The sequence below is a fragment of the Microplitis mediator genome, chromosome 4 (assembly GCF_029852145.1).
Source record: "Microplitis mediator isolate UGA2020A chromosome 4, iyMicMedi2.1, whole genome shotgun sequence".
Classification (NCBI taxonomy): domain Eukaryota; kingdom Metazoa; phylum Arthropoda; class Insecta; order Hymenoptera; family Braconidae; genus Microplitis; species Microplitis mediator.
The window spans coordinates 1,160,639-1,185,530 of record NC_079972.1 but is presented as its reverse complement, the minus strand read 5'-3'; the positions used below and the strand labels follow the sequence as shown (position 1 = coordinate 1,185,530).

The 24,892-nt window shown below is 31.1% G+C and overlaps 1 protein-coding gene across 6 annotated transcripts in view; it reads right to left on the bottom strand.

The window, feature by feature from the left end:
- Positions 1-7,870: 7,870 nt before the first annotated feature.
- LOC130666404 (transient receptor potential cation channel trpm) overlaps positions 7,871-24,892 on the bottom strand; it is a 51,787-nt gene continuing 34,765 nt past the window's right edge. For 4 of the 6 annotated variants that reach the window (XM_057467364.1, XM_057467366.1, XM_057467365.1 and 1 more), the window contains 8 exons: positions 22,759-23,614; positions 20,046-20,257; positions 17,149-17,316; positions 16,903-16,962; positions 13,858-14,067; positions 13,428-13,776; positions 13,208-13,353; positions 7,871-11,168 (listed from right to left, as the gene is read on the bottom strand). In XM_057467364.1, the coding sequence (XP_057323347.1) occupies positions 9,423-11,168; positions 13,208-13,353; positions 13,428-13,776; positions 13,858-14,067; positions 16,903-16,962; positions 17,149-17,316; positions 20,046-20,257; positions 22,759-23,614 (3,747 nt within the window). In that variant the 3' untranslated portion in view covers positions 7,871-9,422. The remainder of the gene's footprint in view (positions 11,169-13,207; positions 13,354-13,427; positions 13,777-13,857; positions 14,068-16,902; positions 16,963-17,148; positions 17,317-20,045; positions 20,258-22,758; positions 23,615-24,892) is intronic. The other 2 variants (XM_057467367.1, XM_057467369.1) reach the window with 1 other exon arrangement.

Sequence of the window (24,892 nt, the reverse complement as noted above, 5' to 3'; positions counted from 1 at the left end):
ATTCTCGACAATCTAATCATAAATTATCGCACAGGTGTTGTATGCAATACTTGAAAAGTGAAAAATGAATGTAAATTCACTCAATAACGAAACGACGCGAAAAAAAAAAAAATTTCAGCCAAACATTAAAAAATATAAAAAATTAGTGAAATGTCTTTTAAGTAAAAAAAAAAATCATAGTTTACTTGTGGCCTTAAACATGGAACACATTCAATGGCGAATCCTCTTTTACTGAGTTTATATCTATTTAACAACCGATTTTCATGAGAAAGAAAAATTAATTTTATTGAATATGTACAATTTTTTTTATTGTTAATTATTTTAATATTATAATTTAATGATGTTTACGTACGATTTAATCGAATAACACAGTGTTCAAGATATTACAAAAAGATACAATTTTACAAATCAATCACAAATCATACATGCATTCGAATGTTTTTATAAATACAAATATAAGCACAAAATTTGATCATTTTTACAATTCATGTTTATTACAATTTTTTTTTTCTAATGACAAAAAGTTATTATACAGAACAGTATTCATTCGTTAAAAATTAATTTTCAATAAAATCGAGATTTTTTTTTTTTTTTTTCATACAATCTTTAGAGTAATGACAACGCGATAAGGACTAAAATCATAATCTTCCATGATATATTATTTATAAAATAATATGAAGACGATAAAATGCGACAAATTTTAATTTTTGAGTCAAGTCCTCAATTTCAATAAACTTTTTTTGCACCACGCTAAAGATTTTCAGTGGTAACTCAAAAAAAATATCGATTTTATTTAAAACACTGTAACGCACTCATAAAAATATATTTGGATGATTGAAACAAAATTTTTTTGTACGCTGAAAAAAATGATTTTTTGGTGTACAAAATATTTTGCATTATGAATTGAAGACAATAAATTTTTTCGGACTAGGAAAAATTTCTCGGCGCAAGATTTTTTTTTCGCCTCAAAAAATTTTTGTTTTCAATTTATAATGAAAAAATTTCTTGGGCCAAGCCATTAAAAATTATATAAAAAAAATTTTAATATCTTAATTTTAAAGCTGGTTTATAAAAATTTTGATTTTCTATTTTAAATCATACAAGAAAAAAAATAAAACTTGTTTTTTTTTTTTTATTTTATCGAATAATTTTTTTTATTATTTTTACAAAATTAAATCAACTCATACACTGATAGAAAAACTATCTTGATTCAAGAAAAATTTTTTCTTCAAAATGTGGTTCTTGTTTCAAAATTTTTAATTGTTTTAAATCAAGAAATAAGTCCTTGAACCAATAAATTGAAATTCTCGGATAGAGAAAAAAAATTCTTTGTTTCAGAAGCCTTTTTTGTTTTGAAACAAAATTCTGACATATTTCGCTCAAGAATTTCTTGCTCTTAGATTAAGATAGGCAAAATCTAGGTTTAAGACATTACCGACTCGTTTCGAGAATGGCGCGGTTTTTAAATCAAGATATCAATTTACTCGGCTTGAAAAAAAACTTTTTTTTTTATTTTAAAAATAAAAAGTTTTAAAGTGATTTTTTAGGACTACATTCATTTACTTCAAATATGTTAAAGTAGAAATTTATTTTTAAAAAAATTTTTTTTTTCATTACTTTAAAAACATCTTCTATCAAGGAATTATTACTTGAACCAAAAATTTAAAGTTCTTAAAATAATAATACGACATTTTTAGTTGAAGACAAGTGGTCTTGCTTGAAGAATTCGATAGTATCGATTGAAGATAATATAGTTTCGGGTCAAGACACGAGAGTTATCCATCGAAGATACAAAATCTATAGAGCCAAGAAAATCTAAATCAAGACAAGAATTTCTTGAAGCAAGACAACTGGTTTTCTTCAGAAATAAATTCTTGGCTCAAGAAAATATTTCTTGAGTCAATATAAATTTTCTATCAGTGTAGCAAACTTGCGAACTCATAAATTTCGTCAGATTAATTTAGAGATTTAATCGGCTGAATGTCTAGATTTCCTAGTGATTTAATAATTGTCGAATTGAAAAGCCGAATTATACTTTTAGATTTTTGTTTTCGATCTAAAACTAACCGTAGATTATGCATAAATTATAGCGCGTTTACTGAGATATTAAAGAAATAATTTTTTAAGGAAAAGCGAGTATGGGCTTTGGAGTAAGAAAAAATTTGTATCTTGTGCATTTTTGAAAATTGTAGCGGTAAAAAAACTAGAATTTAGTTAGACTGTATTTTGTTACTGTATGCGTTTGAGGCTATGGATGCATTTTTATCAAGACCTCGTACTACATCCGGTTTTGATAAAAATGCGCCCATAGCCTCAAACTCGTGACGTCACTTCAAGTCGTCAGAATCCCTACCGTTGCGCATGTGTATCGAAAATAACTATTTTCTGCTCGGCGGAACCGGAAAGTCGCACAGAAAAAACAGTTAACTTGAATCAAGGAAAATATTCTTGATTCAAGAAATTTTTTTTGGAGCAAGATACATTATTTTTTTGTAGTAATATTGCATTTTTTTGGTTATAGAAAATAAAATTTCTCGGAACAAGTACTATTCTTTTCACGCAAGTATTTTTGTACTCTCCGACCAAGATAACAAAAGTTGCTTAAGCCAAGAGAAAAAATTTCTTGGGAGAAAAGATCGATATAGAGAAGGGGAAAGTCACCGGTGCTAGGCAGCAGCAGCGGGAGTAGTTCGGTGCTCGCCACGAGATCGCGCCTACAATTTGTAGTGTCCCTGGTAAGAAACTTATTTCAGAAGTTTTATATTCCAAACTTGGAAGCAATTCTGACACGAGTACTTCTCTGTCATTTGACAATGGCAAGTACCTTTTTGGATTGTACTCTAGTATATCCTATAATACACAGACTTTAATATTTAATATTGATGTTTACTTGAATAATTCTTCTCGAAATAAAAAAACAATAATTACGTTTCAGATTAAAAAAAAAAAAATGAATCAACACGTCAACCTTTCGGAGAGAGAATACATTTTTGACTGAGAAAAATTTAAGTCTTTATTAAAGAAGCAAATTTTTGGAGCAAGAAATTTTTTTTCTTGGGTCAAGAGATTTTTTCTTGGCCCAAGGGTTTTTTTTTTCAATCAAGACGTTTATTTGTTGGAGCAAGAAAATTTTTTCCTTGGGGCAATAAAAAGTTTCTTGGCCGAAGTAAACTTTTTTTTGTTTAAAACGTTGATTTTTTGAAGTGAGAAGTTTTTTTTCTTGGGACAAGAATTTCTTCTCTTAAACCAAGATATTTTAAATTTCGCTTCAAAAATAAATTTTTTTGGAGCTAGGGAATTTACTGTCTTAAACCAAAAAAAAATTTTTGAATCAAGTGTTTTACTTTTATTGAATCAAGAAAGAAAATTCAGAAGACAATATTTTTCTTGAACCAAGTTAACTATTTTTTTCTGTGTGCAACTTCGTTCAGGGCAGCGGCCCGAAAGTTGCCACTTTTCGGCCAGAGAGCAAAAAAGTTTTCTTTTATTATAAATCAGCAAGTTTTCAGTGATCATCGCAAAAAACTGTTTAAAAAAAAAACGCTTTCTAGATTTCTTCAATAAACTTTGCTAAATATTAATATTTGTCGATGAAATAGTAAATAATTAAAAAAAAAAAACATTATTTTTTCCATTTCCCAATACCCACCTGCCTTTAAGTTAAAACTAGACGCAGTCGACTACTCGTTATAAGCCTGGTCGAGAGGAAGAAGGAGAAATTTTTCTTGGAATTTTAGTCTCCTCACTACCGTGCGTTTAGATTTGTCCTCGTTACTCGTTATAAGCCTCTATTATTTAATATTATTTTAAACGTCAAATTTACGTTTTGTCACAACGCCACTGCCGATTTTTCTGGTGCTTACGGTACTAAAATAAATACTTTTTTTACACTAATAATAATTATAATGCAAAAACTTCTAATGATAACGGTATTAATTACAGTAAAAACAATAATAATTTTATTGATAAAGATAATGCTCAATAAAACTTATATTGAAACGGAAGCTTTGAATAAAATTTATGAACAATCAATTATATTTTACTTAAAATTGATTGAATAATTATCTGCAAAAAATAGAAACAGTTGGATTCCATTAACTCGGAACTTCCCCTCAATCCTACCCCCACTAAGCTGTCATCCACTCGATGCTATACATTTTCATATGTCTGTGTATATTTATATATAAATCATACATGTGATACAAGAGCGCACGCGTGTAGTTACTCTTTAAAGGAGAAGTGGCATTTGATAAGTCGGAATTTCCAGGAAATTTCCGTGCCTCTGTAGACTGACTGTCCGAGTTAATATAATTCGACTTGTGAATTTTTATAATTAATTGCTCGACTCATAATGCAAATCATCAAAGTGTGCTTTACGATCGAAAAAATTTTTTTGCCTCACTTCGGCAACTATTTTAGTTATTATACCCTTGTTAGTTCACGGAATTAAGATATTTTGCATACTATTTTGAAGATAATTTAATGGAGATTAATTCCATACTTTTCAAAAATTTATTTAGTTCAATAAAAACGGAAAAAACATCAAAATAGTTTAAAAAAATTTCCTGTCCATCAAGTACAGATCCCATCTACATTGTAACTTGCGAAAAAATGCAGTAATTGAATCAAATTTTTTTTTTTAATTCTTAAAAAGAATCGTAGGTCTCCTATTGCAAATGGCTAGGTAACTCAGTGTCGTTTAATTACAATTAATAAAAGAATAACAAAGGCTGTATAACTATTAGGGTGATCCAAAAAATAAGAAACTTTTTTTTTTCTTCCAAACAGGTTCAAAAGTTTCATTTAGATAAAAAAAGACGCCTGTGAAAATTAGAGCTCTTAATATTAACATTAAGAGGTTCCTTATCGCACTTTTCTATTTCCCGTAAGAATAACATGGGAAAAATTTTTTTTACGTCTTTTGATTTTTATAAGTAGCTAACGATGCGTCATAGGAATAAATGGCAGGCATTTTGTAGGGAATTGAATGCTCTACAAAAAAAAGATTCTTATCATTTTTTGCGGAATCTATTTGTTCAAAAGTTATTTGAGGTTGAAGTCGAATTCATATTAAATTTTGAGATTTTCTACTTTTCCGGCGAAACTATCAGACTTATTACAAAATATCATCAGACCTTTTTTGTAGACAATTTTATTCTCTAAAAGTTATTTCTAACAAACTTTTTTCGAATTCCGCATTGTTTTCTAGTTATTTTTATTTTAATGTCAAGCTCTTAAAATCGATCAGAAGACTATTTTTTTATGAACATGACAATAAAATAAAAATAACTAGAAAACAATGCGGAATTCGAAAAAACTTTATTAGAAATAACTTTTAAGAAATAAAATTGTCTACAAAAAAGGTCTGATGATATTTTGTAATAAGTCTGATAGTTTCGCCGGAAAAGTAAGAAAATCTCAAAATTTAATGTGAATTCGACTTCAACCTCAAATAACTTTTGAACAAATAGATTCCGCAAAAAATGATAAGCATCTTTTTTTGTAGAACATTCAATTCCCTACAAAAATATGCCTGCCAATTATTCCTATGACGCATCGTTAGCTACTTATAAAAATCAGAAGACGTAAAAAAAATTTTTCCCATGTTATTCTTATGGAAAATAGAAAAGTGCGATGAGGAACCTCTTAATGTTAATATTAAGAGCTCTAATTTTTACAGGCGTCTTTTTTTATCTAAATGAAACTTTTGAACCTGTTTGGAAGAAAAAAAAAAAATTTGTAATTTTTTGGATCACTCTAATAACTATACATATATATATCGATGTAAAATTGACATGGATGGTGATATATCTATACATTATACGTACATTTATTCCACCAGGGGCGCTTGCGCATTACCGTCCTAGTACAGCTGTTTTTTTTTGTATTATTGCTAATTGGTAAGCCTGAATTTTTTCAATTCAATTTTTTTTTTTGTTGTTATTAATCGAGATATTTTGAGTGTTCTTTAATTATTATAAAAAATATACTAATATAATAAAAAAAAAAAAAAATTTTTAATGAAAGAAAATTGTATATATTTCAAATTTATTCGTGCTTCCCGCCATTTTTTTATTACTATTTTATTATTTCATAATAAATGAGCACTATGAGTAGTGCACTTTTGGATTTTCCAAAATTTTTTCTATTTTTTCCTATTGTTAGTTTATAATTTCAACGGAGACTTATAATGGGCATGTTGCTAAGAAACTCAAAAAAATGGTAGAGTAGGGGAAGCTGTTTTGACTAAGTAACTGCTGATTGAGTGAAAGAGGCTTATAACGGGTAGTCGACTGTATTTTCATGGAAGCAACATAAAAATTTCTAGACATTTTAAACAAGTGCTGAAAAATATAGATGACTTTTATGTGTCTTTGTAATTTAATTTATAAGTGTGCAGCTAAAAATATTTACTAGACTCTATAAAGAAAAAGTATTTTACACTCAAATACAGAGTGTTATAAAATACAATAGATTTGAGCATAGTCAGTAGCCAAAAAGCTGTTAAAAAAATCCATTATAAAATAGCATTAAAATTTAAAATTTATGTTCATTAAATCGATTATTAATAAAGTAAAATTTTAATATATATACAAATTGAAATTACGAAATTCAATTGAAAATACATGTCACTATTGAGCAATCTATTCGGCCTTGCATCAAATCCAATCTATTTTATTACATTCTTTTATATTTCGATTCTATAATATAAAGACTAGAATTTATAAACGTGTTAATAATTAGAATTTTATAATTTATTTAAAATTCATCAATAGATATTTTTTTTCCGGACGAAAATATTTTTTATTTCGTTGACTTTTGATATTATAGTTACTGAAATTTTAAATATATTTCATATCCATTTATTAAATATATAGCCATCAAAAAATATTTAAGTATTAATAAAAAACTGTTTACCTGATTAATAAAATCCTGAACTAATTATTATGAATTTATTAATTAAATTAACTATAATCATACTGATTAAATATTTAATTAATTATTGGACAGTATTCTCGAGTAAAAGCTGAGAATAGTTTGATATTTTAGAATTATATTGCCATGCTATAATATATAAATACATGTACCCATGTTACAATTTCCATCACAAGTTGCTGGTCAAGGCACTGATCACAATTTTTTCACAGATTCTATATGGTCTTGCCCAAGATAACGTACACAAGACAATCTTGTACTATTTTTATGAGAGAATTTTTTATACCAATCAATCTGTCATTACTGCCCGGGTCGAAAAATTTGAACTGATTTTAGTCTAACTGGGCTGTATTTGGACTACTTGGTCTGTTATTGAACTTCGATAAAAATTTTAATCTGTTTTTGATCTACCCGGACTGAAAAATTTGACCTGATTTTAGTCTGATTGGATTATTTGATCTGAATTTGATCTTTTATGAAAATTTTAAGCTGTTTTCGACCTGCTACTTTAAAAAACAAACGCGTTACGAGCAGACTAAATCAGATTAATTCGTGAACTTTAAAAAATTTTAGTTCTGAAAATTTACAAGGACAAAACTAGATTAAATCATGGACTTATAAAATTTTTATTTATGGGCAATATTTATGAAAAAATATTAAGTTGCAGAATTGATTATGTTTTATTTACTATCTTTTGTTTAAAAATGTCGACAGTTAATGAAAATTTGACAGCTTAATTTTTTAGTTGTCTTCATTGAATATTTATATCATTGAATAAAAGTGATAAAACAACTCTTGAAATGTCAAGAATTTTCTCTTATTTACTGGATAAAATTGAAAATATTTTGGCATAAGAAAACATCAAAATTCTTGTGCTACGGAGAAAAATGTTGGCTCGAAATCTACCAATTTTTATTATGCTGTCGACCAAACTTGAAACAGAAAGTAAAGTATCCAAAAAATTACTATACTCTTATAAAAAATTATTATGCTGCATCAAAATTATTATAATGTATGGAAGTAATTGATATTGAAGCTCATCGATAAGTTTCTCGCGCGTGATAAGTAATGTGATACAGTATAATCAATTTTTGTAAGAGCACGATAATTTTTTGGATGCTTTACTTCCTGTTTCAAGTTTAGTCGACAGCATTGTAAAAATTGGTAGGTTTCGAGCCAACATTTTTCTCCGTGTGACATCTTATTACATAAGCGCATTAGCATGTTTCAAATACCAAGGAAATTAAAATAAATCAAAAAATCTAGATTATTATTATTATTATTATTTATATTTATAAAAAGTCTTGTATTTGTCCTTAAAAACAATTGAACACAGACTAAATATTATAGAAAATAATGTCTGTTTTTGTCCTTAAAAACAATTGAACGCAGACCAATAATTATATTAAAAAAGTCTGTTTTTAGTCTAAACGCGATTTAAAAGAGACTAAATATCATACGAAATAAAGTCTGATATTGGCCTGGATAAGGAATAGTACGGGCCAAAACAGATTAAATTCTTATATAAAATAAATACGATTTATAAACTTGAATTAAAGGAAAAATATTTTAATTTATCATTTATTTTAAAACAGATCTAATTTTTTGACCCGAGTACAAGATTCTAAGACACGATTGTTGCAGGACTCGTACATGATATTGTACAAAAAAACATTGAAGATGTCTTGCTCTCAATGTGTTAATAAACTCACGCGTATCTTGAGTTAATCTTCCACCACAAATTACTTGCAGACACTAGCGCGTCTTGCGGCAGATTTGCTCAAGAAGTCTCATATTACACGATCTATATCTCACTCCTATCTCTGTCACTTTACCCCAGGATCTTGTATTGTATGCCAAGTGAGGGGATAAAGTGACAGAGACAGAAATGAGATGCAAATAATTTCTGGTGCAAGATGAGCTCAAGTCTCTAGCATTGCACCCTGAGCAAAATATCTTAAACATTCTTGACCAATTCTTCAAGTACAACATAACACAAAATATTTTTTTAAATCTTGTACGAGATTTGCGATTTAAAACTTTGTACGTGTCTGCAGCAAGTTTCATAGTTATACAAAAATGTAGACAACTAGTGTCCTGGTGACCAGGCTCGGGCAAGATTGCTATGAAATTGTTATATGGGTATATATGTCGAGTAAAATGCAACACAAAGGAAGATATATACAATTATCAGTCCTCATCTTACATGTAAAGCTCAAGTAAAGAAAGTTTAGTATATAAAAAGAAAAAAAAATAATAAGAATTACTATTATTATCAATGTATCGCAGATAGACAATAAGTTTTTGTATGTACCATTCCTCTTAAGATCGTAAAAATTATACAAGACAAAGTTATAACTCTGTCCTCAGGTATAATTGCTTATGATTGCGGTTTTAATTTATAAGATTTATGGGTTCCTTTGGTATCTTATATAACCGATTAATTCTAAGAGTTATGTAACCATATTTATATTATAAAAATAAAACTAACACATGGTTTCGGAAGCTGGTGCTGGAACACTGGTCATACCTTCATCAGTTGGATCCTTATCGTCTGCTTCTCGTATTGCTGGTGGTCTTGATAATGTCTGTTCGATTTCTCTTGTAACGCTGATAGTTGGTGGCGGTCTTCGTGATTCTTCATCAATTGCTGATGATCTGCGCAACATTCGATGCTCATTAGTGACACTAAACTTCATCTTGGACGTCGTTTCAGTATCTGAATCTTCGTCACTACTTCTCAAGTATCGCCTATGAATGAGATCTTCCATTTGTTGATAATCACATTCTTCAGCATCACGTAGATGTTCATTTTCAATTTGCCACGCCATCTCTGGATTCATTGAAATTGAATTCTTTGATCTACAAGGCGGAGGAGATACTGGTGGAGTTCGCGGAGGACTTAAAAGCCCACAGTAACTTTCTAATTCATCAGTAATACTTGTATACTCAGCACGCATGGCGCGCAAAAGTGATCTTTGGTTGGACCCACTGGAGGAACCTGGTGGAATCATGGCAACACGTGGCTCCCCCCATTTGACTCCTCGTTGTAATCCAGGTGGCGCAAGCAGCACAGCGTCGTCAGATTCCGATCGGGTGCGACTGCTTTGTCTAGTCGGCCGTTCTGAAGAGTCTTGCCGCATATCTGAGATCGCAACATCACTACTCGTGTCTCTTTCAACTTCTCGCCTCAATGGCTTCATTTCAGGCTCATTGATATCTTTACTCTCAGCGCTTTCTTCTTGACTAGTTGTAATTATTTTCTTCTCATCTGGTGTCGGTCCTGTTGTCGGAATGTCACCACTAGAGGAAGATTCATTTCTGCTAAGATTTTCACGAGATGCCAATGTCTCCGATTGCTTTAAAATCTCATCATCTACAAATGGACTGTGAAGAACTGTTGCATCAGTTAACGATCGCAATAAACGTTTTTGTCGCGGAACACCGGAAATGTGAGTGTGAGACTCGGTATCAGATATCACTTCGGATCTTTCGGAAACTCTTCTCGTACGTATGTCAACATCTAGATTTGATAAATTTTCATCGGACATATGAGTTGCCATAAAACGATGGATAACACCAAGACAGGCTAGAGTTTGTTCATTTAAATCTTCCAGTTTGCGAATACGAAATTCAACTGCTTGCAATGAAGCATTTTGATTGTGTTCTTTTTTATCAATATCTTCTATTTTTTGATGCATATTTTCTACTCTCTCAGTTGTTACTTTCACACGTTCCTCCATTGACATCTGAAGCTTCAATTCTTGCTCCCTAAAATAACCTTCGACGCAGTCTTCTTCGAAGTCATATAAACGCTCCATATCATCAGCCTCCAAGAAAAGCTTCAGCCCATTGTCGTACGTTTCACCAACGGTCATTTCACCTTGAGTTATATATCTCAGTAAATATTTACCTAGTATATATATATGACTTACTACAATAAGTGGAGGAGGTAAAACTGGTTTTTGCTCATACTCCATCACTACTGTAAATCTTTGAAACATCCAGACTTGATGAGCAACAGCATTTACTTCGATAAAAATATTATTAAAAACGGCTATCAAAAGATTTATCAACAGAATATTTGCTACCAACAAATAAATAGACATGACAGCAGGCGTTATCCACCGACCAGGTAAACACGGTGGCATACTCGGTTCGTCACCGCACTCTGGGTCGATATTATGTGCATACACTTCTCCGTAAAGCATAAAATATGGCTCCATAAATATCTGTTAATAATAATAATAAAAATAATAATAATAATAATAATAATTTTAGTGAGGCGACCGTCGTTGATTGGCCATTCAAAATCATCATGAATTTTATTCGACAAATGTTACAATTAAATTAATTGACAACGTTTCGACGTTATAAAAGTTGAAGTCTCGAGTGGACCGACTCCCGCCATTTTGTGTTTTAAAACATCATGACGGCCATAAAAAACTCGTAGATTAGAGATCACTAGGTGATGGATTAGGGCAAGTGTGTATAATGGCATGTCTGAAATCTTGGTGATTATATTCCTAAGTGATGGTAGCCCTTATGGGTTGGGGAAGAACTTGCGCACCCCACCACTAATCCTAAGCAAGCAGTTCACCAGAGCTGAATTCTGGTACCATGGGGAATTCATTCCAAGCCCCACTTCGACCAGAGATGGGAGGAGTGTTTGGGTCCGAATGAGGTCGGTCTCGTGGTGGTTGTTGGTGAGGCACCCACATGCAATGCATGCCTAATGGGTAAGCTAATGTGGGCTTATGTTCATATTTCGCTTTTATAATATATGGTGGTGTTGATTATAAAAATAGGGACCACACGCAACGCGAGTATGCCCAAAAGGGCGAGGTATCGGCTTCCGTGGAGGAGGTGGACTTAGGTCCCGTTACATTAATTAATTAATTATAAAAGTTGAAGGTATGGCGAGTGGACTAGCCGATTGGCGAGTGGGCTAGCCTCCGCCATTTTGTGTTTTAAAACATCATCGCGCCCGAAAAAACTCGTAGATTACAGATCACTAGGTGATGGATGAGGGCAAGTGTGTATAATGGCATGTCTGAAATCTTAGTGATTATATTCCTAAGTGGAAGAAGCCCTTATGGGTTGGGGAGGAGCTTGCCCTCCACCACTAATCTGACACAAGTAGTTGACTAGAGCTGGAAGTCTGGTACCATGGGGGACCCATTCCAGGCCCCACTTCGACCAGAGTCTCTCTATTTCCCGAGATGGGAGGAGTGTTTGGGTCCAAATGAGGTCAGTCTCGTGGTGGCTGTCGGTGAGGCACCCACATGCGGTGCATGCCTAATGGGTAAGCTACTGTGAGTTTATGTTCATATTTCGCTTTTATAATATATGGTGGAAATTGATTATATAAATAGGGACCACGCAGCGCGAGTATGCTCAAAAAGGATGAGATATCGGCCTCCCGTTAAACGGAGCTGGGCTTAACGGTCCCGTTACATTAATTAATTATAAAAGTTGAAGACCTGATTCCAACACCATTACTCATAAATTAATAGTATATTGTGTGACAAGGGATGAAACAAAACGATTTAAAACCAAGGTAAAGTTGGCTACCCAAATCGTAGGTGAGACTGACATCACCCGCAGTTCTAAGTCGTGTTTCATTCTGAGTTACACACTACACTCAAAGAACAAGATGGTGCTAGCTACCATCCCGGATTACACTCAGTTACATCTGACGTTAAAAAAAATTTCGAATACTACCCAATATAATTTAGATTGAACTAAGCTCCATCTGGATTATACTCAGTACCATCTGGGATGGAACTGAATATAATGTAGCCATTATTATCAGGAATGTTTTCCGTATCTCACTTTATTTGTTGACTTTTATTACCGTATATTTACCATGGAAATTTCTATGAAAAAAACGCGGGACTATTACATACAATTGTGTTTCTTTTTAAAAAAAAATTTTTCGAGATTTAGCCTGATGATGACGTGATTAACGTCGAAACGTTGCCACTTAATTTAATTGTAACATCTGTCGAATAAAATTCATAAAGATTTGAAATAACCTAAAACTTACATTCACAAATTATAATATTGTCATCCCAACAAGAGATTGGACTTCGGATGTCGTCGGTTCTTACTCCCACCCTGGATGTTTTACGTGTTAAATGTTCTCCCACTTTTCTATACGCATGCGCAGTTCATAAATTTTCAGTAGAGGGAGCGATTGCCGAGGTCTATTCTCTTACTGAGACCACAATAACAACAATAATAAAAAATTATAATAGCATGTACTTACATCACGAATGATTTGCCATTTAGGTTCTGAATTGGGATTTAAAATCGCCTGTCTCGCGACTCCAAAGCTCATCAACACGACAAGTAAAAGAACGACAAAGTATATCATATTTTTAACCATTTTTCCCATCATAGTCACTAAAGGACCTGTTTAAATGTTTACAATTAACTTGGATTGCTACTTTTTAATTTAAAATATAATTATTTAGAGAATTAATTACCAAGATATTTGTTGACACCAAGAATATTGAGAATTCTGAGGTACCAATATATGCTATCAGCGCAGTATATCACACGACCATAATCAAAAGTTGATTGACGCAATCTAAGTACCAAGCCAATATTGAAAAAAATAATAGCAGCAGCGTCGCATGGATTCCACATATTCCATGACCAGACGCTGAATTTGTGCGATAAAGTTGCCGGTTCAGACGTAACTATTTCTCGTATTTTTTCACATCCCAAAGTACAGATATAAGCTATTGAATAAATTTCTGTCCATCCTGGATACTCTTCCATTCGAACGAGAATAGAGTATGAGAAAAAAATTAGAAATAATATATACGCTATCTGGAAATAGACAAAATAAATATTTCATTTGTATCAACTGTTTTTTTTTTTGTTCTTTTTGAAATTTAAAAATAAACTTACGGCATTTGCCCAAAATTTAGTTATTGGGGCGGTATAAAATTCCCATAACTTTTTTTTTAGACGTAATGGCTTGTTTGTTTTACTATCATAGTAATCCGATAAAATGCCATAAGGCCGATGAAGATTGTCATCTATTTCTGTGAGAACTTTGCCGTTTTCTTGAACGATCGTTTCTTTTATTGCAGAATTGTGTTCATTGGTTATTAGAGCCTAGACAAAGTCACAATAAAAATTTACCATAATAGAAATGCATTGATAAATGACAGTAAATAATTTAAAATAAGACAAGTACATTTTATAGCGATCATAGCGAAATGTTATTAATTTCGCGAATCACATAAATTTAAATAGAAATGAGTAATAAGTAGTGATGAATTGATATCACTTTTGTTTGATAACAATGAATTTAAAGGAATACGAGAATTATTAAATGAATTATTAACAGCATGAATGGTATTAGTTTTTTTTTTTTTTTTTTTTTTTTTTTTTTTTTTTGTTAAACTTAAATTACTAATTAGCAATGACTATAGAAAAACAAAAACTGTCCAATAATAACATGACACCACAGAATATTGACTAAAAAAAAAGATTAAAAAAAAATAGAAATTAAGAAAAAAAGATAAATTAATTGTATCATAAATTCGGGGGATGGATGAGTCACTATCTATAATAAAAGCACAATATATTATAAAATAATGAGAAACAGCGTTTTCAATTTTCTCAAATAAATAAATAGTCGACTACCCGGAATAATAAGCCTCTTTCCCTCAATCGGTAGTTATTGAGTTAAACAGTTTTCCTTACACGGAAAGAACAAGACTGCATTGGCTACCATCCCAGATGAAACTCAGTTCCATCCCAGATGTAACTCAGTTACATCTTAGATTATACTCAGTACTATCAGAGATTTAACTCAATTACATCTCAGCTATTTTTCTCCTAGCGCACGGGCGTCTAGTGTACTAAATGCGCATGCACTATAATCTGAGATGTAACTGAGTTACATCTAGGATAAGACTGAGTTTAATGCAGATGAAGCTCAGCACAACCTATATTATACTGGGTACTATCTGAAATTTTTTTTTACGTCAGATATAACTGAGTATAATCCAGGATGGTACACGGAAAGAACAAGATGATACTGGCTACCATCCCAGATTATACTCAGTTACATCTGAGGTAAAAAAAATTTTAGATAATAGTATCCAGTATAATCTAGATTACACTGAGTTGCATCTAGATTATACTCAGTTTCATCCCAGATGTTACTCAGTAACATCTCAGATTATACTCAGTACTATCTGAGATTTAACTCAGTTACAACTCAGCCATTTTTTTTCTAGCGCATGTGTATCTAGTATACTAAACGCGCATGCGCTACAAAAAAATGTCTGATAACTATACGCATGGTAGTGGGGAGACTGAAATTTCCCAAGAAAAATTTCCCCTACACGGAAAGAAATTCATAGTAACCGTTCTTAGTACAGTCGAACTCCATTAACCCTTCGTCACTCGCTCAATGAGCGCGGCGCCGCCTTTTTTACAATTATGCAATTTTCTCATAATAACGGTGACGGATGACGTCGAAAAAATTAGAATGCTTGAATTAGACATTCTAAAAGAATTTCTAGCATTAGCCGCTCCTGAGAAATAAATTATTTTGTTAAAAAAAAATATTTTCATGCGAAAGAAATTGAAAAGCGGCGCGACGCCGCCCAGTGCGAGTTAGTAACCGGTAAATGTCCGCCGCGCGCTGCTGCCAACTTGTGTGTGGTAATATTCTCTTGTACGATATAGATATATAAATATTTAGGTTTGATATTTAGGTATTCTCTCTTAATAGAGATACATTTTTTATTAATAATTAAGAATAATTCTACGCGTAATAAGTATTTTATCACAAACAAAAATATGTTATTTAAATATTAATTATTATATTTACAAATATATATTTATATTATATGTAATTTGTGTATAATATTCAAGAAGAATTTCGAGGTTATAACCACAACAGGTAATTGAATTTTATTTTGTTTTTAATTAATTTTGAGTTAAAATAATGAAAAAATTCTAGTAACAATAGAAGCATTATTAATAATTATAGAATTAATAATATTAACAATAATAATAATAATGTCAACAATAAATAATTTATTAAAATACATTTGAGTAATAATTTTATGAGCAAGCGATTTTTTTAATAAAATTGTTTTTAAAAAAAATTTAATTTTAATTGAAACGGAGTAATTCCTAATAAAAAAAATTAAAAACAAAATGGAAAATCTATCTTTTATTTTTTAATTTCGATAAATTAATTATTAAAAAAAATTTCATTTAGATTATTTTTTATATAGATTTAGCAATCTGAAAAATGTGGCAACAGCGCGCTTGATTTAACACGGCGGCGCAGCGCTCACCGCGCGAGTGACGAAGGATGAAAAAGTGATGCGGGTGACGAAGGGTTAAGTCAGATTCCATCACCTCGAAACTTCTCTGCAATATTGACCCGCACTACGAGCTACGCTGTCACCTACCCGATGCTATAGATTTCTATGTCCTGTGTATATTTATATATGCATCATTGATGTAGATGTAAGAGCGCATGCGTTATAGTTAACTTTTCAAGAAAAAGGGGGCATCCGTTAACTCAGAAATTCACTCTCCTCCGTAGACTAACTGTCCAAATTAAGAGAGTTCGGCTGTACGTTTATGAAATGTCAATTTAAAAACGTAATTTACTTCTTCATAGTCGATTTTTGGGATATTGAGGACTCAAATAACATATAACATTCAGCGGCAAGTTCAACCTCAAAAGAATTGAGCCTTTGAGGCTCAAACTAGTAATCTAATTTCGACTCGGCTTGTGCCGGGTAGTCGACTGTATCTAATTATTAGAAAATCAAAAAAAATATTTAATTGCAAAAAATTGATAACGCTGTCACAAAAAATGATAAAAAGAGAAATAAAGTAAACTATAAAAAGTGTGCATAAGACATTAGACAAAACCCTTGCATTTATCATTATCCCACTCCTATATAAGTGTACCTTTATGCCCTGCTGATTGTCAGGTTTGTTGCAAATACTGAGACTCCTGCGTGGACGTTTCTAAAAAACAAGCGGTATGCATAGCTAAACTAGTTATGAGAGCTACTGATGAGGTATCACTTTTTATATAATATAAATATATGGAATTAAGTATTCTTTAAATTAAATTTAAAAAAAAATTTCTATACAAATGTATATTAAGAAAGACAAATTTGAAAGTAAATCTCATTAGATTGGCATAATTACCTCAACATCTGGCCCTGGTGAAGCTCCATGCTCCGATTCACTGTCCTCGTTTTCATCTTCTAAGGCAATTAAATGTTCTTCTTGTGTCTGAGGCATCAGCTGCAATTCTTCCCGAGTCTTAAATTCCAGTTGTGCTATGTAAGGCGGGAATAATAATCCAAGACCCACCTACACCGAGCAATCGATAGTAAGTAAATGTATATCAATATACACGTAAAAAAGGTGTAGTTGAATTTACCGCGATTGGGAATAGATTTACTACACTGACTAATAATATATAGGATCATTACACATTTAGTAATGACTAGTAGCCTATTGTGGTACACAAACTGTAGTAACATCTACTACTGCCGTTGGTTAAAACAACTCCTTGATAAATGACAGCTGTGGTTCTTACGACTCCACATCATAGTTTCTAATTTTTTATCCTTAATTTATTTATTAAATATATCCCATATAACAATCTTGTTCGAGGCTTGGGCAAGCCTGGTCTTAAGATCGATAGACGTTAGTGTCTTTTCCTACCTATGTGTCTTGCTGCAGATACTTGTCGCTAGATTTCAATAGCAAGTCTAGTGCAAGCCTTACGCAAGAAATTCGTGCCAAATTATAACTCAATTGTGAAGGAAGACTATGGATAAAAATAGTTGCGCATGGCTTGCTGAAGATCTGCTCAAGGCTCAAAAGTGTCCTTGAGCCTTGAGCAGATCTTGAGCAAGTTATGCGTAAGTACCAACTATAAGTGTACTGGAGCAAGAAATGCGTCAGATATTGTTTCATTCCATGTGTTCAAGATATCTTTAATATACTTGCGTACGATACTACGAGCAAGACATACACAAATCTTGACATCCCTGGTGGAAATTTTTCGGAATTTTCTCTGAAAAACTCAGTTCTAAAGTTCTAAAGACTTTTTCAGAGTTATTCAGAGAAAAGTCAGAAAAATTTCCACTAGGGATAGGGTTCTTGATGCACGTTCTAGCGAAAGACACATACGTAGAAAAAAACACTAGGAGCTAGGGGTTTTGCTCAAGGCACTGGTACCAGAATCTTGCTCAAGCATGTGTTGCTTGGGTATATTAATTGGCATTTCTTATTTTTCATGATATTTAAAAATTTAAAAATTTATATCGTATTCCTGACTAGAATTTTTCATAAGGGCCTGACGAGGATCCTGATATGGATGTAACGCTTAAGACCCATGAGGTCCTTATCGGAATTGCCTTATCAGGACCTTACCAGGATATCCTCATCACGTCCTTATCAGGATTGCCTTATCAGGCCCTTACCAGGATATCCTCATCAAATCCTTATCAGGATTACCTTATTAGTAATTATTTTTAAAAAAATATTAAATTGCAAAAAAAAATAAGAGAATTTTAATTCGATCAAGAATGTTATCTATTGTATTGAGAGCATTAATTAAAGGAAGTAAACATATTTTTTATTGATGAAAAAATCCCGATAACTGCTGGGCTCGAACCTGCGTCCTTCCGATTCAAAGTCGTCGATGCTATCCACTGGGCTAACATACACAAGTGATCTTGAAAGTGTAAATATAATATTCATTATGATGTCAAAGAATAACTGATGAAAAAGTAAAAAATCTGTGCTACAATGATTGACGTGATTTTTATATAATATTCTTTTGTACTTTTTTTAATTTTTAGCCTGTAAATGAAATATTTAAAGAGATGGGATAACTTTTTTTTGAATAAGGATATCCAGATAAGGTCCTGATCAGAAACTCGTCAGGTTGACCCGATGGCAAATAACTTTTTTTTTAATAAGGATATCCTGATGAGGTCCTGACAAAGAACGTCAGGTTTGCCCTAACAAGGCAAACCTTATATTAACCCGATAAGGTCCTTATGGTACTTCAGGTAAATCAGGAAGAAATTCTAGTCGGGTTGTTCGTACAAAGAGTTTTTAAATATATTTAAATAAATTTGTAACTATAACTAACGTGAAATGTCACATGCATTAAATTTTTAAAGTAGATTTTTTTTTCTATTCGTTATGATGGTATTTATTTTTCATTTTGAATTATCTTTGCGACAAATTAATTCTTGCATTACGAACATAGTTTCATTGAATATGTAACTTTTGTTGGTATAAAGTATAAGCACCTAATTTGAAAGGTTATAATTCACACATTTAAAGATGTAGTAATTGTAACTAGAATTGTGGAGCTAGTACAACCACACAGCGGAGTAAAAAAATTGAAGGTGGCGCTGTTGTTTTCGTTTGTCAATCATTTTACTCCACATTGGAGTAGATTGTACAAATTATGTGATACTATGTACAGTGCTCTCCCCTTAAGATATCAGACTCAGGGCTCTGGCTCTAGGAAAAATATCTTAGAGAGGTACCCCTTCCACTTTTAAAAGGTGGAGCTATTAAAAATAGAAGCATGCGCAGTCTTACTATCTGTAAGTATATCTATGAGTATAGTAGCGGCTCAAGCGCATGCGCAAGTAAATTCCACTGAGTGTAGTTAGGAAACTGAATTGAGGGGAAATGGTAGTAAAATGAGGGGAAATGATATCTTACAGAGGGATATCTTAGGGGGGGGGAGAACTGTATTCCAGAAATAGTAATGTCAACTAATTCTTACAGAATTATGTGGTTGAAGAAACCACAGGATGAGTTTTCCATACCACATTGAGTAGTTACTGAGCCTAAAAATTTTTACCCCAGTCGAATAGTAAATAGAACTACTACAGTAGAGATTAATCTTATACAGTGTTATTTATGCTACTCTATTTATCGATACGATGACCACAAAGTGTGGTTCAATTATTACTAGTTTAGTTTGGTAAATTTAACTTCAGCATTTTTTTACGTGTAGCTAATGTTAATTTATAAAAATTTAATAAAATTTCATTATAAGTTACCTTCAAATTAGTATTTTTTCGTGTTCTTAGTCCACCCATCCATAAATCTGCTAAAATAATCTGGCTGCATGGATGAGCAAGTAACGGCCGATGGTTTGCTGTTACTGCAAGAGATAGACAAGTTTGCCCCGACCAATTTTGAAGTTCGGAAGTTAGCAGCTGTTGAGTTTGATCATCATCTTGTCGATAACAATAGTCTAGCAATTCCAAAGCTTTAAAAGATTTTTTAAATCATGAATTACGTTGTCACTATATTATTAACCGTACACAGATAAAAAAAAACTAACGTGAATCGAGAAGAATTTACTTGGCCCAAAAATAATAGTATGAGCATGAATAATTTTTTTGGTTCAAGAATATTTTTTTTCGTAAAATTGATATTCTTGATTCAAACTAAAATTTCTTCAATTGAAAAAAAAAATTTATTACCCAGAGAACCTCAAATACTTGTTCCAACCGTATTGCCGATTTAAAGCAAAACCGGTAAGAACTCAGTCCAGAAAAATCAGACGCTTGGTTTTTAAATGTTCCCACTCGACGGTTTAAACCATCGGGAATAGAGAGACCTCTATATTGTTGTCAAAGTATTTATGGTTAAAATTTTAAGTTCTAATATCTTGGGCGTTATGTCAGTCTAGAATTTTTGAAAATACGAAATTTCTGGCCCTCTGTTGAGGTTTTAAAGAACGCTAAAGACTGTCTATTTTAGGTTTCCAGTGTTTGTCCGTGAATTAAATTGAATTGAAAATCGGTTACCGTTACCCCTTAAATCAAGTCACTAGTGTCTCAAACCAAGAGAATTAAATACTTGAGACAAGAATATCACGCTATTGGTCAAAGAATAAAATAATTTCGATTAAATCATCATAACTGTTGATTAGAGAATAAATTTTCTTCAGCCGAGATTACTATGCTTACATGATGAAATTTTATCATTTTTGATACAAGGAAAAATTTTCTCGAATTAAAAAAATAGAGTGATTTAGAACAAGAATTTAATTTTGAAAAAAAAAATCTTGATTCAAGTTACTTTTTTTACTGTGTATGAATATATGAAAAAAAGATTCGTCAAAGTGTAAAAAAAATTGCGTGTTAAAAGTTAAAGGGTTGGATTTTTAACACTTGTGTGTAGAATTAACACTCTGTTATTATTTTGTTTAACTAGTTTTAATCTATTGATTTCTTAACACAAAAAAATGTTATTTTATATGAAAGTAACATTTTTTAAATGTCACCGTCAAATCAATGCACAAAATATGTTAATAAAATTCTCGATTATCACAAAAGAATGCTTGGAAAATTTTTACTTCTACTATTCATGTGTATAACTTTTTCTACACAAATGATGTATGTTAAAATAACATCCCGGGTCGAAAAATTTGATCTGATTTTAGTCTAACTGGATTGTATTTGGACTACTTGGTCTGTTATTGAACTTCGATAAAATTTTTAATCTGTTTTTGATCTACCCAGACTGAAAAATTTGACCTGATTTTAGTCTGATTGGACTATTTGATCTGATTTTGATCGTTTATGAAAATTTTAAGCTGTTTTCGACCTGCTACTTTAAAAAACAAACGCGTTACGAGCTGACTAAATCAGATTAATTCGTGAACTTTAAAAAATTTTAGTTCTGAAAATTTACGAGGACAAAACTAGATTAAATCATGGACTTATAAAATTTTTATTTATGGGCAACATTTATGAAAAAGTATTAAGTTGCAGAATTGATTATGTTTTATTTACTATCTTTTGTTTAAAAATGTCGGCAGTTTATGAAGATTTGACAGCTTAATTTTTTAGTTGTTTTCATTGAATATTTATATCATTGAATAAAAGTGATAAAACAACTCTTAAAATGTCAAGAATTTTTTCTTATTTACTGGATAAAATTGAAAATATTTTGGCATAAGAAAACATCAAAATTTTTGTGCTACGGAGAAAAATGTTGGCTCGAAACCTACCAATTTTTATTATGCTGTCGACCAAACTTGAAACAGAAAGTAAAGTATCCAAAAAATTACTATGCTCTTATAAAAAATTATTATGCTGCATCAAAATTATTATAATGTATGGAAGTAATTGATATTGAAGCTCATCGATAAGTTTCTCGCGCGTAATAAGTAATGTGATACAGTATAATCATTTTTTGTAAGAGTACGATAATTTTTCGGATGCTTTACTTCCTGTTTCAAGTTTAGTCGACAGCATTGTAAAAATTGGTAGGTTTTGAGCCAACATTTTCTCTGTGTAACATCTTATTATGGAAGCGCATTAGCATGTTTTAAATACCAAGAAAATTAAAATAAATTAATAAATCTAGATTATTATTATTATTATTATTATTATTATTATTATTTATGTTTATAAAAAGTCCTGTATTTGTCCTTAAAAACAATTGAACACAGACCAATAATTATAATAAAAAAGTCTGTTTTTAGTCTAAACGCGATTTAAAACAGACTAAATATCATACGAAAATAAGTCTGATATTAGCCTGGATAAGGAATAGTACGGGCAAAAACAGATTAAATTCTTATATAAAATAAATACGATTTATAAACTTGAATTAAAGGAAAAATATTTGAATTTATCATTTATTTTAAAACAGATCTAATTTTTTGACCCGGGATAGAAATGAGTGTAAACTGTTCATTTTACACACGATTGGTGTAAACTTTGACGACGAATCCTTTATTACAGTCTAACTTACCGATATTTTCAAATTCCTTTCCATAGCCACGAAGCTCATCGTAAACTTCTGTTTCCAAATCGTCCTCAGCCGCTTCATGAGCCATGGCTTTGTATAATTTTAAAGCAACGAGAGCTTTAGCCAGAGCTTCTTCACCGTGTTGCCACATTAAAAGTGCCATTTGTTGTCGTTTTGTTAAAACAGCCCATATAAGTAATTCATTAAATGGATAATCAAATAGAGGTGTATCTCGATTTGCTGGCAGTGTTTCAGCTAACAGACTCATTGTTAGACCATGGTGAGATTTTTCTCCGAACCCTGTATAATAGCGCGCCATTGCTACGGCTGTACTATTTCGATGGGCTGACAAGTTATGAATTCCCGAACGTTTCATAACTTTTGCGTAGACCATACGAAATTTTCTACGAGTATATTGAGCGCGATATGCACCACCCATGAGCTTGTTTATAACAAGACCAATGTCATGAAGTGTATACATATAACCACGAGGAATATGTGGTCGTAAATCTCGGAGAATGTAACCTAATGTATTTGATGGTCCTTCTTTGGTATTGTATAATTCTTCTAAACGTGGTATAGATAAAAATTTTCTCATTGATACGCCATTCTCGAGAAGAAGTTTTACAAAATCGATTCTATCGTGTTGTAAAGCTTGCATCATTGCTTGTTCTAAGGAACCAGGCGGCCATTTTTGACCGTAAACAAATATTTCACTACGAGCGATATCAACTCGGTTCCATATCAGCGCTAATGATAATTGTTCAGTGGGAGATAATTGTTGTGATTTAAATAATGCCGTCAAGATTGTTTGGTCAAGTTCATGTGGTCCATCTTGAGTTATCCTGAATACAGTGATCTATAATAATAACAATAATAATATATAATGATGATACAAGAATCTATTGGATTTTTTAAGCAGGGTAAACTATATTTTATTCTACTAGGGAGTAATTTTTTAACAGCAGATGAAGGAGTATAATTCTGTGATTTTATACTCTGTTGGGATCCCATATTTGATCGATTATTGTGATTACCCGCATGGAAAAGCTATATATTGTTAAAAGTATATAAAAAAATATATGGTGAATATGTGATAAATATACAGCGGCAAAAATATCTATATTGAAAAATATATGTTTTTTACATATATTGGATTATGTATTTATCATAATATATTTACTTGTATATAATGTTTTGTATTTTTCTATATATATTATCTCATATAATGCTCAATATATTCTTATCATATATGAATAGTATATATATAATTTATAAGTATAATATAATAAACTTGATATATATATATATATATCCATATATTTTGACTCATATAATTAGTGGTATATGGTCTCTATATAATTGATTATATATGGAAGAATTTATATGATTAAATATATGGTTCGCGGTACATTGGAATTATATTTTTCCAGTATATCAAAACTTATATTTTTCGCAATATATTGAAAATTTTATTTTTTCAATATACTTTTTCAATTTCTACACAATTCCACAAAAAAAAGTCAAATTTATTATTTTTTCTCCTTCTTTTTATTGACCTTATATTTACTGGCAATAACCTAAGAAATGTAAAAAAAGTGCCATATATTTTACGATATATTGGAAGCCATATATTTTGCAATATATTGGAAAACATGTATAAAAAATATAAAAAATACTATATATTAATTAATATACTACTTTCAATATAATATATGAATATAAAAAAGATATATTAAAATATATATGTAAAACAATGTTTTTACTAAAACATACATAAAAAGTCATACATTGATAAATATATTGATAATATATTCTAACAATATATTTTTTTTCAATATATTTTCATATATTAATACGGCAAAAATATAAATATTATTTTATATATTGTACAATATATCACATTATAATATTCATATATTCTATCATATATGTTTTCACATATAAAGTTTTTTCATGCGGGTATTTTATCTGAATCTACCAATTTTTATTTTACTTCGAATAAAATTTTGAATTTATTTAAGTATTGTTCACCCTGAACTGCAGAGTAATAATTCAGTAGTCTTCGCTAATCTTCGGTTAATATCGGCTTCGATTAAATGTCTTTTATTTTGCTCGCGACAACTTACATGTTACG